General features: G+C 38.1%; 1 protein-coding gene across 1 annotated transcript in view; it reads right to left on the bottom strand.

The window, feature by feature from the left end:
• Positions 1-948: 948 nt before the first annotated feature.
• Positions 949-18,116, bottom strand: part of stxbp6 (syntaxin binding protein 6 (amisyn)) — an 80,019-nt gene continuing 62,851 nt past the window's right edge. Inside the window, exons 5-6 of the mRNA XM_036593450.1 lie at positions 7,754-7,911; positions 949-3,712 (exon numbers count right to left, since the gene is read on the bottom strand). Of these exons, the coding sequence (XP_036449343.1) occupies positions 3,689-3,712; positions 7,754-7,911 (182 nt within the window). The 3' untranslated portion in view covers positions 949-3,688. The remainder of the gene's footprint in view (positions 3,713-7,753; positions 7,912-18,116) is intronic.

The following is an 18,116-nucleotide window of genomic DNA, read 5'->3' as shown; positions in this document are numbered from 1 at the left end:
GTAAGGAGGGCTATGTAGTGAACATTGGTAAAAAAGACCTTACAGTAATCATACAGCATGTGTTCATATGCACCATGAACCACAAAACGCTGTCCCTAAAGGGCGATAGTATTGTTTACCACAATAATTGTTTATTAATAAATGTTATGTTCATGTAAGATGAAGGGGTGTAGGGATCTCAGAAGTTGTATTCCTACTTAGTATGTTTTAATTTTGTCATCTGCTTCAGTCATATCTAAAAAAATGGATGTATTTCATTTTAATGATGTTCAACATCAATAAAATACATGCCAATCATTGGTCCTCGTTCATTAAGTGAAAGTAATGACTGACACTTCCACAGTAACACTTACTATCCACAAAGCTTGAGAACTGCTGTTGGAACACCTCACAAGCATCTTCTGTATTGAATTAGTTAAACTGTAACTAATAGTAATCTGACTATAATACAGTTTTTATCTGACACAAAAACCCATATGAACCAAGTCTTTATTACAATGTAACAGAGATGAACTGGGCTACTTTAGAGAAAGATTTTGCAATACATAATTCCACAGAACATGGAATTATACAAAGGCAATATTTTGTTAGAACTAATGGACAACAGCCAGCTAATAGTCTTAAATATCAAATAATGTGGGAAATGTAGATGTTTACTATAAGTTCTTCATCCTCTTTTCATAATAAGATATTTGACAGATGCACTATAAATAAATACACTTTTAGACTGCAAATTTTGAAATATCAGCTTAACTTATATAAAGTCATTAATAATGTATAAAATAATCTAATGCAGCTGAAGAGGCAGCCTTATACATAAATAACTATGCTTTACAGTCCAGGATGGCACCTCAAAGCACTTCACAGTGTTTCCAATGTAAATGTAATGAAGGGCCTGGTAGTCTCAGCAACAGCAGACTGTGATGTGTTGAAGCAGGGAAAGCAGTAAACTGTTGAATTGATAAACTTTACTGTACATGATCAATAACAAACACATTTATAAAGTGTTAATCTCAAACCTACTGGAAGTTACATTTTTGACCTGAACAATAAACAGTACATTCACCATGTTAGAGAATTAGCAGTGGCAAAGTTGACATATTGAGCAGTTACTCACACAAGGTTTCAAGTGCACATATGTAAAGCATGTCTTAAAGTCATCTGTGTAAAAATGTTGATGAGAAAACAAGAGAAACTCCATCTATTCTGTCTGCATAATTCAGTTATTTAGATATAAACAACAATATTTAGAGTGGTCTGATGTGAACTGTAGAGAAATTAAAATGTACTGACTCTTTACAATAGTAGTAATAGGAACCAGGGGTTGGGATGTCTATAACACAAATATAGTGTTTGTATTTACTATACAACCAGTGGCCCTCTTTAATCTGCTTATATATAATGCAGAGAATGCTAAGTAGTGGTACATCCAAAAAAATTAGGTTTCATTGCAGACTTTTTTCCTTACAACACCCTGTATGTACCTCTCCACCCCGCATGTCTTTTAAAAATATGTTTTAGGCCAAAACCTTTATCAAGTATCCTAAAAAGGTCTCGTGTAAAAAGTGGAAAAACTTTCAGTAAGTTAGCTTAAAGCGGCATTAAATGCTTCAGAAGTTTGGTTCCTATCACTACCACTGTGAACATTTCTACCTCGGTAAGTTCCTCTAACCTTTCAGATTAGACCACTCTAAATCTTCGTTTACATCTCAATGATCAAACTATGCAGAAATGTTGAAAGCTGAGTGTTTAATGAAATGATGGCACATGTTAGTTAACAGTACATTTAAAACAGTTTCATATTTTATTAAAATAAAGAACTAGATCAAGAGCTTTTCAGTGAAGGGTGATCAAAAAGATAAACATGTCAGCACATCATCAGCTGTGTGCTCACACACACATGCACATTCACACTCACACTCACACGCACACGCACACGCGCACACACACACACAGGGTAATGGTCAGCAGCTGTTTTTGATAAAGCCTGATATTACAAAATGAGCTACAGGTAACAATCTGAACACCACAAAAACAATGGCACTAAGACAACAGTTCGCCCATGAAGCGTTCATTAACAAATATGTTATACAAAATCTAAAAATGTGGAAGTATTTTCAAAAACAAAAATAAATAAAAAAAAAACAATAACTTTGAGAACTCATACAAGAAAATCAGGTGACAAATACTGTTACTGAATTAGGAAACTCACATACACTGTTAAAAGCCCATATATAATGGCAGTGGACATGGTTAGTATGTAACAGAAGTTATTTATTAAAATATTCCCACCTAATATACTTACATCTGACTGTTGTAAATTAAATTATCATGAATGGCAACTTTTGTGAAAACGTGTTAGGTTTAAAGAAAGTATACAGAAAGTGTTATTTTCATATTTTCAGCAAGGTAATCTCAACTATGCATCCAATGTAGTAAAATAAACACCAAACAACAGCCCATTCCTTCCACATTAGCCTGTCTAATCTTCCATTTTACTTTATCAGGTATAAACAAGACAATCTGCTTATTGCATGTTTAAAATCGGGACCAAATAAAACTGAACCCAAATGCTTTCTATTTACAATAGAGTTGTACTTCAGTTAAAAAGTGCTTTGTTTGCTTTTAGTTTTGGTTTTGAGAGAGATCTGCACACAAGCCTCATTTAAGCTACAGTGTACATACAGTCATATGCAAGTTGACATGTTTTGTTGATTTTCTGAGTGAAAATAGGTACATATCTACAGAGAACTGCTCATTTTACTGCACAATGACTGTTTAATTGTTGAATTGAACATATTAGGGAAAAAAAAAATACATTGTGGCCTGTACAAAAGTTATGGCACATTTTATAATTTCTTTTATGTTTTTTCTTGTTAAGCAAATAAATAGAAATTGTGCACTAAAATTAGCAGAAAGATATTTAATAGGGTGTTCAAACTTTTGCACATGACTATATGTAACCACATAATTTGAACGTGTTTCAGTTTCACTGCAAGCACACTTTTTCTAATTAAATCTATGAAAAGCTCTGCACTTTTAAACCCAAATACTCAATTCCATTAGCACTACATTCTCACAGTACGTGTTTGGCATATATTAGGAAGATCTAGGGAAATGATTCTATAGATATTAGATGTCCTGAAAGTAGTGATGCTGTTAAATAAATCCCAAGTAACTTTCAGCCCTCTCCAAAATGGAAATCTAATCTAGCGGCTTTGAAAAATACTACACTCTTAATGGTATACAGTATATAATGAGATCTATAGGGATACAGTTAGTGAAATTTAAGTTCATGGCTAACAAATTGTTTTTTCCTGGGCGTATTCAGTTTAACCAACCATTTGTAAAACAGCACCCCCTTGTCCCTGTGTTTTGTACTGCATCCAAGTCCCCCAGAAAGCTCTCCTCTTCTTCCCTGCCCAGGAACTGGACAAGAGGAGCCAGAAACGAGACAATGCCCTAAAGCTGTCACTCACAGTCAGTGGGCCAAATTGTCCTACACAAGCATTTTGACTTCACTTCTGGAAATGTCAGGAGGATGTAAAAACTAAAACCAGCGTTAATTCATAACACTAATCTTATTAAATCTTTTTTGGTTTAAAAAAAAAAAAGAATAAAATCTAAAATTCATCCAATTTACATGTGCCAGCCATCCTTGGCAGAACGCTCCGAGATTTGGCACAGTTTAACACTTGTGCTTCATGGCCAGCTGTAAGGAGAGAGAAAGAGAGACAGAAGAGGTCACTCAGAAACTGAGGCTGCAGGAACTGTCTGTGAAAGACTGGAAAAGAGCAAACAGACGCAAAAGCTCTCAGCCCACACAAACTTACACTGCTAAGAGGATACAAACCGTCCATCACAACAGAGCTCTGTCTTTCATGGGGAAAAAAATGTTTAAACAAGATTTAGCATAAACAAGACTTTAAACCAGACTTAACCATACTCCACCCACAAACATTCATGTTCTTACATAGCAACTGTTCTGAGCTTGGACAGCTTCACAGAATGTTGGCAAAATCCCTTTAAACCTAATGAGAAATTGCAGAGCACAACTCATTTTTCAAAATACCTACATTTAATACATGTTCAATTTCAAACCATATTTACTTTATGTGACAAAGGAAAAATCGAGTGTAGTTTTTCACCTGTAATCTTACTCAGCCTTAAGTTGGGTGTACACTAGATAACAGCCTCATTTTACCCCTGTTTTGCCCCTTTCTAACAAATCTTCACAATCAGAAGTGAAACAAGTCAAACAGTGTTCCAGTTAAGCTCTGGAGTGATTGACAATAACAGAAGGCTTGAAAATGACTGTTAGTTCAGAAGTCTTGTAGTGTGAGACAGTCAGCAACATAAGCGAACGAGTGATCAGGTAAAAGCCAAGAAGAGAGCTAAGAGACAGAGAAGAGAGTTAAGACACATGTATGAGTGGCAATGGAGGTTCTGCTTGTTGAATGCATAAGAGCCTCTATTAATTCATTGCTTTAATAACCAGAACCACAAAGCACACACTTTACAATTTCACATGAGCTTTCCAGTTCATAGTAAAATGCTTCTCCTGTTTGTTTTCTGCTGGTCAAAATATGCCTTTTTTAATTATGGCAAAAGCAAATATGATATTTTTCTATGTACAATCTATCCTACCAGTGTCACTTTTACCATGCAAATTGAAAATGATTTTAAATTAATTAACGCACTCAAAACTGAAGTATTTCAACCAATACTATGTCATGTTCTGCTACAAAAGAATGTTGAGCATGGATTGGTCAATTCAGAACCAGCATAAAAAAATCCTGTCAGTGTTCAGGAGGTCTGGAATGTTCCACATGTATTTATCAAGTGCTTTACAAAATCTCTGGAGAAATACCGCTCCCCTCAGTACTCATTCATCTGTGAGTTCATTAATCTCATTAATGGGAGCTCTAACAGCCGCAGTGGGAAGCTCATTATGGAAAGGGCAGAAACACCAATCTCATTCACAGCTGGACAGACCGCACTCCATTCAGCTACACTACATACAGCGAACAACAGGGGGCAGCAAAGCAACACAAACACACACTAATCAGTCTCTGCATTCACCTCAACTGGACGAGAGAGTACATGCCTGACAGGACAATGGTTCTACATTGTCAATGATAAATGACCCATGTTCTGGATATTAAACACAGCTTATAATGATTAAGGAGAATCAAAATGCTTCTTCAGATTTAACTTAAGTGAACAAACTACGCTAACTAGATATATAGGTATATTATCAAACGTTGGATGACAAACTATATGAATTCAAGTTAATGCTTAAGAAGGTCACAGTAGAATTGGCCTGCTTGAAATTAAAGTAAGGTTTAGTCAGATTCACTTAGATTTGGTATGAATATAATTGCAGAAAATTGGAAGCAATGCAGCTCATGAAATAGAATCAGACATTGTGAAGCAAACAGCGGGAGAGGAATGGAAAAAAAATTAATCTGAGGACACCCATACAGGTGTTTTATGAGCCTTCTTATTTTATTAGAAAAATCGGTCTCTCGCACTCCTACCCTTTCAGCTTCACTCAGTAGGGTCCATATGTGGAAACAGCAGTAGCAAGTGAGTTCACAAAAATACTCTTCACTTACAGCACTTTAAAGCAAACCTGCTTTTCATTTATGTGGCCTTTTTTCATAAAACGCATGAATATGAACAGATTTCTAAACACATTAATTAGCTGCCCTGCTGTGGCGAATATCAGTTCTCCAAGCATGTCCTTTTTAATGAAAGAACGGCAGGTAAGAAAACACTATTTCAAAAAAGAAGCCCAAAGGAGGAGGCAGAACGTTATTAGAAGTTGTAAATGGATGAAACATGCATTGACAGTGTTGGCAGTAGAACATTTAATCCCATTAGATGTGCAAAACCAAATTAAGCTAATGTGCTTTTGCTGATATGCAATTAGTATGGATGGGTACGCATCAATGAGAGAAATGTGTGACTTGGGAGGGCTTTTAAAGCAAGCATGGCCCTCTGGTGAGAGGATGGGGAATAATCAAAGTCTGCTGAAGAAACTGAGTGTTTAATAAAGTCTGGCAAGGTCAAAATAACGTCTTCACTCAGCAAAGTGGCTGCAGAGTATTTATGTCAGCCATATACTTTCATTGAAAGGTGTGCTCTCAGGTAATCCTGCTTAGCTCTTAAACCCACACATGGGCTCTCTAGAGACCTGTGACCTCATTTTCCTTCCATTTCCTTCTCCATTTGTTTCAGATGAGTGAAGTTATTTTGTTATTGTGTTATTGCCAATAAAAAGCTTTGACAGTTTTACACCATCATGGAAGTTGGTAGATCAATTTGTGATAGGTAGGAGTGCCAGGTACATACAAATGCTTGGTGAAGGACCTATCCTACACCAAATGTCTCTCATTTTCTTTAAATAAAAGAGACACAAACATGGCATGGAATTCCACACATAGTATTTATAATGTCCATAAGAAAAAGCATTGCCAATGGAATGGGATGTACTAGAGCAGCCACACATGAGCCTGAGAGCCTGAGGTTGACGTGCCCAATGCCAAATGTCAGCTCGAGGGGTATAAAGTCCCCAAGCTTTGGGCTGTGGAGCGGTAGAATGTCATTCTCTGAAGTGATGGAGCTTCATTCAATACTTTTGGGGTGAGTTGAGTTGTGTTCATGATCTAGAACTAATCATCCAACATCAGTACCTGGCATCTGTACTGCCATTGCTGCTGAATGCAATTGAATCCTCACAGCAATGTTTTAACATCTAGTGGAAAGCCTTCCCAGCTTCTGCAGCAAATGAATGACAAAGACCCTATTTATATGCTTGAGTTCAAAAGAAATATTGTATGAGCAGATGTCTACAAACTTTTGGCCATATAGTGGACATCTACTCTTAAGCCCTTTTTTTTGTATGCACACTTTCACATGGGAATATTGATAATGAAATGGGAAGAGATTAAGTGTGAAAGCAAGCCACAGTGTAAACCCCAGTAAGGTTGATTTATCCATTTTTTGAATTGCATGAGGCCTAGTACAATACCTAGGAAATTACCAAGAGGGCTCATGTGTGAACAAATGACAATCAATTACATGGAAATACAAAGACGTATAGATTACAGCCAGTAACTGTACAGTTACAGTTCTGTAACACTTCTGTTTTTATATTTGAGTTTTTTCCATTTCATTTTGTGAGTGAAATGCTGTAAGTGTATATTTTGTAAAGAATTCTAGAGGAAAGCTGTAAAAATCCACCCTGCAAAAGCAAAACAGCATGGCTTACAAACTAAATCACTGGTGTGATATTTTAGTTTTTTCACATTTAAGTTTTTCAGTTTCGCAAGATAAAATGTTGTGGGGTACTTTGTACATTATTCAGAAATGAAGGAGCTTTAGGCCTTTCATGCTGAAGATGTCACATCCTGTTTAACAGAACGTTCATGGCAATTATAAAGATGTTTAAAGGCTGCATGTGTGAAAGACGCAGAGCCTGAAAAATAGCATTAAAAGTATCTCGATAATAGCCCAGGATCTGAGTGTGAAAAGGGCATTAAAAGCACAGCACAAAAACAGTCTGTTTAAAAAGATCAAGAGTGGATGCTAAATGGTCATGTAAAAATGAAGGACTGTTTCTGGTAGATAAAAGCACAAAAATATCATAAGTGAACATCTGGGGAAAAAAATAAAACTCTAAGAAATATCTTGGATATGGGGCCTTTAAGGGCTCAATGCTGTGTACATTGTGAGCAGTGTGCCATACCTTGTGTGCAGTATCAGCAAACTGCTGCGCGCTGTTCATCATATCTCCAGTTTTTTCCTCCACGCGGCCCAGTCTCTCTCCACGCTCATTCAGAGCCTGACTGGCCTTCTGCACAGCACTGGTAACACTGTCTGCTGCAGAGTGCAGGATGCTGTTACCTGAGCAAACACACACACACACACACACACACACACACACACACACACACACACACACACACACACAGAACAGAAGAACCACAAGTTAAGAGATTCTGGACAGAAAATGAAGAATGTCTTAAGTGTTCAGAATCCTGTTTGAAATCTTTGTAATGAGCACCAAGATTTTTAAAAGACTGGATTGCTCTTAAGAGGTAAGCAGAAGTAACTGAAGGAACAGACAGCACTAAACAGGTTTAAAACCAAGATTCACTGGCCAAACAGTGAAAATGACCTGAATATCCACTTTAGGAGAGGTGTGTTTATTTGATATTGGACAGACAGGATATTATCTGCCTGAAGGATTAGATAAAAGCTACATTTGACCCGTTCTCCCTAAAGGTTTAACCACATATAAACATTTCAGTGTCCAAACATTTCAGCTGAAGTGAATTTAAGGGGAATTCCACCGATGACTCAGAGAGGCAGAAAAAGTCATTCAGAGTGGTTTGATGTGAAGTGCATCAGAGAATGCTTTTTCTTTTTTACTTTAAAGTGTTTTCTTTGGGTACTATTATTCCTTGCAACACCTTGCATGTGCCTCTATGATGTATGTGATTTAGGCAAATATTCTAAATTATGATTTCTTCACAGCCAAATTAACTGATCTGAAAAAAGTCAGATTTTAAGTTTGTCACATTTGTTCTCAGCAAATCACTCTAGAATGGTGCATTTCCCATCAAACCCATATGAATGAATTTTAAAATGATGATTGAATTATGCAGGTGTTTTGAAAAATCTGTAGAATTCTCCTTTAAGGAAAAGTTGGAGCCCAATTCGTGTGTTTGTTAGTTTTTCCTGACTTCTCTTTTTTTTCCTCTGGTTTCAGAGAGAGGGCTGATAATAGACGATGTTTCTGCAGAACATCAGCACAGGCCTAATGTTTTGGAGAGAGAGAGAGCATGCTCCACTGACAGCCCCAACCCTGTGGATGTTTCCACTGACGAGCTATATAATTTAGGCTGCTTTCAGAAGTGCCACTGCTGCTATGCTAACAACTGAGTCCGTGGAAGAGATGTGCAACCCACATGCATTCAGTTCAGAGTCATTTCACAGGCATGCAGCCAGCGCATCATAACCTGCTCACTTATGTAACTGTGAGGGTGGCACACTTCTTCGTAGAGATGCTTTTGCATTGTTTTGTGAGCCCCTCCACTGGTGACACTCATTACCTTCCCCCTCCCCCTTAAAACACACAAAAGACCCTTTTTCCCGGGTTCAAGGCTCCAAACAGATGATTATTCATAGGAGCAGCATGAAAGCTCCAAAATGTTCCTGTGAGAACAATAGATAAAACTGTGGAAACAAAGTAGCTTCAGATCTGATCAGAAAACAATGTCAGCCTCTCACGAGGTTTGGAATGAGGTCTGGAACAGAGAGCTATCAATACAAGCATTTCATTCAACCTAAGGGGAGGGCATGTCCATACACAAACCTCCCCATTCATCTCCTCTGATGGGAGTACAAAACGCACCAGCGAGCTGACAGGTCCAACACTCAATTTGATTCACTTTTATCCCAAAATAACCTTAATTAAAAGTTAACCAGTAGACCATCTTTATCGTTTCAAAGCACTTGATAACCTTAGCGAGGAGCAGACAGGGGCTCTGTACGATTAGGAGAAATAGAGCCGTCTCCACAGCATGATAACTCAGCGGGAAGGTACAGCATCTCCTTCAAAGTTAACTTTTTTTTAAAGTCAAAGCCATCGGCCCACAGGTCCAGCCCAGGTATCTAAAAAAATCAGTCCTTTGATTCTGGAGACATTGAATTAGCTACCGTGCACTCTTCTTCTCTGCAAAAACTGAACCATGAGTCATCTGAGGAGAAAAGTTTGTTACAAAAGACCTTCAAACATGCTTTTAAAAGCCAGGCACCATCTTGAAAAGGAAAAGAAAACCAAACGTCTGCCAATGTGCTTCATACTGAAGCATTAAGACTCAAAAGATGGATTCAGTGAGGACAACTGGCCAGCCAAGCGGATCTCTCTTGCTGTTTACCTGACCAGCCTTAAGTCATCAGCTTCACAAACAGCAGGCACCTTTCGGTCAGTGGAAACATGGCTTAAGTGCCCTGTAGGCTGTCTCTAATGCTCATTCTGTAGTTAGTGCCAAGGATACGCTAACTCTATAGAGCCCACCTGAAGGCTGCAGGGCTGGGCCGGATTGCGGCAGCCCAGTCACGGCTGGGCTTATTCTGTTGTTAAATGTATTCTGTATTGTGTATTACACTATATGGCCAAAAGAATGTGGACATTTCTAATTATTGAGTTCAGATGTTTCAGACACACCCATTGCTAACAAGTAAAAACAATCAAGCACATAGCCCTGCAATCCCCAAAGCCAAACACTGCAGTAGAGTGGGTTGTACAGAAGAGCTCTTTAAATGTGCCGATAACACAAGCCAGTTTGTGAATTTTCTGTCCTGCTAGATCTGCCCTGGTCAACAGTAAGAGCTATTATTGCAGAATAGATGCATCTAGGAGCAACAACTGCTCAGCTTCAAAGTAACAGACCACACAAACTCACAGAGAGGGGCTGCTGAGAGCTGATGCATGTAAAAATCGTGTATCCTCTGTTGAAGTTCCAAACTCGATTAACTGAAACATCAACTGCAAGCCAGGCCTTCTTGTCCAATATCAGTGCCTGACCTCACTAATGCTCATTTGACTGAATGGGTACAAATTCCCTGTGACAGATCTGCCTGAAGCAGTAATAAACTCCACAAAATGAGTTAAGGGTTTGACTATAAAAAGCAAGGACTGAGTGATAATGAGAAGCCTCAAGGTTTTACTGAGCTGATAATAATAGTAAGACAGAGTCCAAGACAAAGTGAGCCAAAAAAAAGCATAATAATAATAATAATAATAATAATAATAATAATAATAATCACTCAGTTTAAGCCTTTCAAAGGTCAAAACATTGGGCTCACCATCTATATTTAAGGGTTGCTCAGTCAAGAACTGTTAGTGTGCTGCTGCCACTTATATATAACCAAATGCATAATAATAGGATGATAGCTAAATAAAACTAAATTTAATAACAACTGTGTAGCATTTTTCCCTCTTTACTAGTTCATAGAGAGGGTGACATTGTCACATTCCCTCAGACATACTCCAAAATCTTGTGGAACGTTTTCTTATAATAATGCAAGCTGTTATAGCCACAAAGGTGGGCCAACTCCATATTAACGCCCATGGTTTTGAAATGGGACGCGCAACAACCTCATATTTGTGCGATGATCAGGTGTCCACATACTTTTGGCCACATCATGTAGAAAGATCTACAGACCATGGCCATCTTAAAGCAGAAATACAGAACTGTGCAAATACCAGAGACCACACTTCATTCACTTAATTTCCAAATGGCTATTAAATACCACCATAAAAAACAGTAACTAAAGCTTTTATGTTTAAGAGGAGAAAAATCAAGCTCCACTCTTGCTTCAGATCTGAAAATGACCAGAAGTGTCTCTGGCCATTCTTCCACTGTGAGAAGACAACTCAAAGGTATGGGTCTGAAAGAATGTGTAGCTGTCAAGAAGCCAAATAACGAAACTGCCAGTGTTCTCAGAACAATGCACTGGCCACCCCAGAGCCCTGATTTCTGAGGAGATTAGAAAATACTCCGCTCGTAAAGAAAAGGGGAAAGATGAAGGAAAAAAACAAAACCAAAAACCAAAGTCAAAAAAATGATTAAAAGATACAGAAAACATCCGACTCCTAATGAATGTGCAAGATCTGCTAGAACACCAATCTGACCTCATCAGATAAACAGTACTTCACAGAGATTCATTACTGAGGAAAGGAAATATGACAAAAAAATAACATTTGCAAAGCAAAAAAAGAAGCTGCTGGTGTTCTCAGAACAATGCACTGGCCATCCGAGAGTCCACTGAATGTATACGGGATCACTTGGATTACTTGCAGAAAATGCAACCAATTTCTAAGACTGAATTCTGGAAAAAGACATGTCCCAGGTTTGGATATAGCTTTAGTAGAGGTGTACATTAGCAGATATAGAGTTTATTATGTTACATAAAACACATTACATTCAAAACGAAAAGAAAACAACAAAAACAATAACAGTAATAATAATGTTCTAATTTCTATGTACAAAGAATAGGCATTGTACATAGTGTAATGACTAAACAAAGAAGTCTTCAGGAGGAGGGTGGGCTTTTCTGTACAGACTTTAATTAAAGCACAAGCAGGCTGGCTGCTGATGAACATCGTGACCCACCTCTCTTCACTTTGGACTTTATTAAGGTGCAGCCAGACAGCTCAGGGATTTGTGGGAGGTGAAGCAATGCTTTGTTAAAGCTCTGCCCAATTTCTCAGAGGAAGACAGACAACCTTGGTTTATCTCTTAAGAGCACACCAAGATGCCGCACTTCTGCAAACAAGTCTAATTGTTCATTCAGATTCAGAATTATCCCTCAGAATAAAAAGTCCCTGGCTCAAGAGTTTGCAAATATCCCCTCAGACTGAAAATACAAAATTGGCATATGTTTGAAACAAGAGTCTTCGCATTTACTATGCTAATGCTAATTTATTTGTTGCACTCAAAAAAGATGTTCTTTTGTGATTGTTCCAACCACAGAATCAGACCTCGGCCCTGTGCATCCCACATAACACGTTTTACAAAGAACATCCTCTGTGGCTCAAAACATCAAGAGGAATTTGTCTCTGCACCCCCTGATATCAATCTAACATGGGTGTGTCTGTTAAACAAAAGGCAGGGGCTTTTTTGGATTTGATACAATGACAAAAGAGCAACGTCCCAATGTGAACCCAAAAAAAGAGGTCTTCTACTGTGAACATCTACTGCTCGCTCTAAAAACAAAACAAATTTAGGGCTTATGGTCAGCAATCTGAGCTCAACGTAAACATATGTTTATAGAGCACGCAACAGGCCTTGCTCTCTCTCAGTGAGTTGGATGGCCCCCCCGTCTACCCTAGCACTCAGCACAATGCTAGCCAGCACAGGCATCCATTAGGTGACATAGCAGAACCAGTGGTTGGCACTTTCCTCTGAGGACGCTCAGCTGTCCAATGATGTTGCATTAGTGGCAGTACAAAAAGATGCAATGGCGTTTCACAGGTCCCGGAGGAAGCCTGTGCTACCTTTCGCCCTCCTACTGCTGGTAGTACCATGTGACTTGGGAAGTCCTGACTAGTGGGTAGAACTGGACATGTCTAAATTGGGGAGAAAATTAGAAAAATTCAGCAAAAGGTAACACTTTATTTGGACGGTCCACTGTAGATACGTTGTAGTTACTCAGTCTGTCTTTAACTAACATTCAATTAAATATCAATGAAATGCAACTGAACGTGAAGTTGAGTGTCAAAGATTAAATCTAACCCTAAACTTAACTTCAACCCTAAACCAAAACCTACTCTTTAACCTAACCGTAACCATAATGTTGTTGATACTCAACTATCACCAGAAAGTTTGTTAATAATTTAAGTATCTGTAGAGCAACACAGGGGATCATCCAAATAAAGAGTGACCCAGCAAAAAGTCTGATTTACAGAATTTAGCCTAAATGTAGTTTATCAGCCAAGATATGTTAGGTTTCTGAAGTCTGCACTAGAGCTACAGTAACTGCACTAGAGCTACACACACATACAAACACACACATACAAACACATACAAACACACACACACACACACACACACACACACACACACACACACACACACACACACACACCTTCTAAGCCGCTTCTCTTTCTGGGTCGCAGGGGGAGCTGGTGCCTGTCCCTGTAGTTAGTGGCTGGAAGGCAGGATATTCCCTGGACAGGCACTAGAGCTACAGTAACGTGCAAAGGTCCACGTTTCATTAACTTAATTTCTAAATAAAATTGGCAAAGTTATTCATTTGCAGGAGACATTTCTAGATCTGCAGATCTGTAAAATTCCACGGGTGTTTTTGTCCATACTTCCACTGTGAGAAGACAACTCAATGCTATGGGTCTGAAAGGATGTGTATCTGTCAAGAAACTGTTATTGAGAAAAAGAAATCGACAAGAAAGAAAAAAAATTGAAAATCAAACAAAGAAGCTGCTGGTTTTCTCAGAACAGTGAACTGACCACACCAGCGTCCAGACCTCAGCATCACTGAATGTGTTTTGGGATTATTTGGATTGAGAGAAGCATACAACCAGAAGCATACAATTTCTAAGACTGAACTTGGGAGGTGTGGGAAAATATCCCTGCATCTCTTTCTTTGAAAAACTGAAAGCAGGTTTAATATAGAATAGCTACTTGCTACTCTCAACTCAGTCAGTCACTCTCTTGTTCTTGGCAGGGGACTTTTCAAAGGCTGCCACTTTGCACAGTCATTGAGACGGCCTCTCTGCTCAGCAGGCTATTGAGAAGCAGCCTCATCATGCAGAGATGCGGCTACAGCAGAGCACTATCGCCAAGCTCCACACTGCCACACAGGAAGCATCCTGCGAAGCTACACAAATTACACAGCCAAGCCTTTCAATGCTCTCCCTCTTCACTCTTAGACTATTTAATTCATTCAAATCTTGACTTAATATTATGATCTGACCCAAGAAGCCAGCTGCTTTTAACCTTTCTCAACCATGCTTCAGTGCAGCCAGAAGCTATTTTCTTTCATTTGAAAATTAAATGGAAGGAAAAACACTTGCTCAAAGCAACACAAAAGCAGAACTGAACACTGTGGTATGATAGAAGAAGGTTATCTGGTTTGTAGACTTGACCTTTTGTTTTCTCTCTGGCATTTATCACAGTTTTAACTCAAGTCACAAAGCCATCCCAGATATATGAAGGCCACACAGAAGATACAAGAAGGCACTTCAACTACATAAATCATCTAAATGAAGCAGTACCGAGCCAACAAAAAGGGGACTTCTGCAGCGCACTGACAACTACGGACATCTGAGCAATTCAGTCTTGTGTTCATGGCAAAACTCAGCATATCTTTCTCTATACTTACCAGCGTGAAGTAGAACCTCTGGGTCTGAAACTACGGCCTTCATCACTCTGTTCAAAAAGCTCTTGCAATGGAAAATGACTGAATTTACTGACTGATCTTCTGCTACTGTAAACAAAGAAAGTGGCTACATTTGACTATTTAAATTCATTTCATCACCCTAACGCTTCTGTGTTAAGTGCATTAAACATGAACTCTTTTCACATCGATTAGGCTAATTTGGGCCATATTCACCAAACTTTAGCTCTGCAATTGCTCCTCATCGCTTTCATTTATTTTTTTTTTTACATGAAATAGCTGATCTAAAACTAAGACACTTCACCCCTCCCTATATATCAGTCGACTTCCAGATTTCTAGAATTACTCTTCAGACAATGTGTAAATGTAAAACAGTTTCTTACTTTATTTAGATAACAGTTAAATAAAATAAAACTTGGCAAATTTGGCCCAGTAAGTTACGTCCAAAACACTGCAAAATGACTAAGCCATTCTGAAAATTGTTTAGTGTTTCAAATATAATTTATTACAGAGGTTAGTAATGGTATGCTTTCCTTGGCACACATTCAAATATGGTATAATAATAAACTTCAATAATTCCTCTTTACTTGGAATAGACACTGTGTTATTCAGATTGCCCAGTATATATTTATATATAAAATGCTCTAAGATATTTCTGTTGATCTCCAATTTTCTCACCAACTTTGAAATCTCTGCACAAACGTTATTAAATACAAAGGCTGTGTTTCCACACTGAGCCCACAGAGACGAATAACTAATTTCTTGTTCCAAACTATCAAATTACAAGGAGTAAATGTAAAGTCCATTTTACATGCAAAAAGGTAAACTCTTAACCACTGTTCATCCCCAGCAAACTTTTATTCAACAAGCCAACAAACAACAAAGATCTGAAATGAAAAAAGATGCAAGCACCAGTTTACTGTGCAATATTACACGCCGTAAAATGAATTAGAAGCTGAAAAAAACTTCACTCACCTCAAATTGCAGTAACAGTTTGAATCAGGACTGAACAAACAAAAAAAATGAAGGACAGCATTTTTAAATGCCAGCCAAATGAGAATTTGCAATGCCTAAATGTTAAACTTGCTAGAATACTGTGTGGGCTCTCATGCCATTAATGAAGTAGAGACTCAAGGCTAAAATTCAAATATGAAATATAATATAAAAGAAAGCAATATGACAAAGCTATTTAAAAAGAAATGTGGGTTTAATACAATGAAATATTCCCTGATATTAGTGTAAAACAGGGGTGTTTATTCTTATCCATAAACGGCCAGTGTAGCTGCAGGTTTTCATACCAAACAAACAGGAGCTTACCTGGTTTAAATGACTGATCATATGTGATCCTACTTTGTTTGAATGTGTAAAGTATTGTGACCATCAAATCTTCAAAATACTGGCTTCCCTCCTTTAACATGCACTCAGTTCAACCATTCAGTGAAAAAGCACCTGAAAACAGATGCGTGCTTAGGCTACTTACAAAAAAACAGAACCCTGGCCAGCAATCTTGTCCAGAACACAGAACTGCTTAGCAAGCCACTGGTTCACAATCCCAGTGCCTAATTTATCACACCTCATTTAACTAATCAGCTAATTATGTAGTCCTTTGTGAGGTGGGTCAGGTGAGCTCTCTGGGAAAGCCATTGTTTTCTTAGCCTCAAATTCCAGGTGATATTAAGTTCATATAGCCACTGTTGTGCAAATAAAACTCTACTTTTGAGGGATGTCCGTTCTTTTTCTAGTAAATCACAGCCATAAAAGGCGTGTTTATAAAATGAGGCGGTAATTCAAACATAAATGCAAGTATATCCCATTTAGAAGACTTATCAATTCCATAGAATTAATCCATAAGGACAACTTCAAATTCATTTACTTTAATATTCATTTAAGGTAAGCAAAGTAACTAGTCTTAACTAAAGTGAGTGTTGCTCTGTACAGGGGCTTGTTTGACACTCATACAGGAAGGACTTTCCTTTGATCATCTTCTGAGAGGAATCTAACTGGCCATGGGAGCCATCAGCTCCAATCAGATACCACTCTATTCAATTCCATGGTTAAAATTTCCTTTCACCAGATGTCCTTGCAGAACTTAAGGCATCAGGCACTGAGACTTTGGTTGGGCTTTGAGCTTCTCATCATGTTCTCTGAGGCACAGCATCTACCAGTGACCCTTCAACTTAAATTCAATCAAGTGTGATATCATGCATTATTCAGTGAAGCTCGCTGTAATTCTCCCTGCTTCACGGCATTTGAAACTGTTGAAGGTGCAACAGGGAAAAGCTCATTCTTTACTTCATAGGTCGCTACTCCCTTGAAGATTTTATGAACAGTGACTTTGGATCCAAATAAATCAAGAGTTCTTGCTCTAATACACAGTGCAAAAGAGTTGAGCCATGTCATTTTAATGTTCTGCTTGAGGAAATGTAATCTATAAATTGCTTGCGTAATGGGTTACACATAAGAGATTTTCAGTTACAAACTCTGTCACTGCTTTTGTGTCCAACCATACTGATCTGACAGAAGCCACTTCGCTAATGTTGAGCAGGTTAGTGTGGGGTACAATTTAATGCAGGGTAAAATGTAACAAAGATTTTATGTAGTTAAACAAGTTCAAGTAGAACATGCTTTTGGTTGTATTTCCATCGTATTATCATCTGCAAAGTTTGACAGCAGCTGGGTGGATATTTCTCGAGATTCATACTGAATTCATTCCTCTATAATTTTCATTTGCCTTCTTGGTGGTTGTAAAATAGCACTATTTTGAAGCATATAACTCAAATTCAGAGCCAGTCAGGCTAAAGTTCAGCCTCCACATGGCAGGGCTAGTTTTAACACAGCATTATAACTAAGCCTCCTACAGTAAACAATGAGAGAGGGCCAAATCCTCTCTCACACGTTGGTTATGTAAGATAAAGGACAGTTCATATCACACGATATAAATGAAAGTGAGTAAATTTGCCTATATATAAATCCTGACTGATTTTCAGAGATTTTGTCTACTTGCTAATAAAGCTCTAAAAGAGCTAAAGTGCTCTATTTTCCCCTAAGAATGAAACTCCTACTTGTATACTAATCTAGGTAATATTTATTAGTATTAAAGTCATTTGAGCTTCCCTGTCCAAAGCCTCCACACTAATAACGCTCAAAATGTAATACTTGTACACAGCACAACATTTAAACCC

The sequence above is a fragment of the Colossoma macropomum genome, unplaced genomic scaffold, assembly GCF_904425465.1.
Source record: "Colossoma macropomum unplaced genomic scaffold, Colossoma_macropomum, whole genome shotgun sequence".
In the NCBI taxonomy this organism is placed as follows: domain Eukaryota; kingdom Metazoa; phylum Chordata; class Actinopteri; order Characiformes; family Serrasalmidae; genus Colossoma; species Colossoma macropomum.
This window is presented reverse-complemented; position numbering and strand designations above follow the sequence as displayed.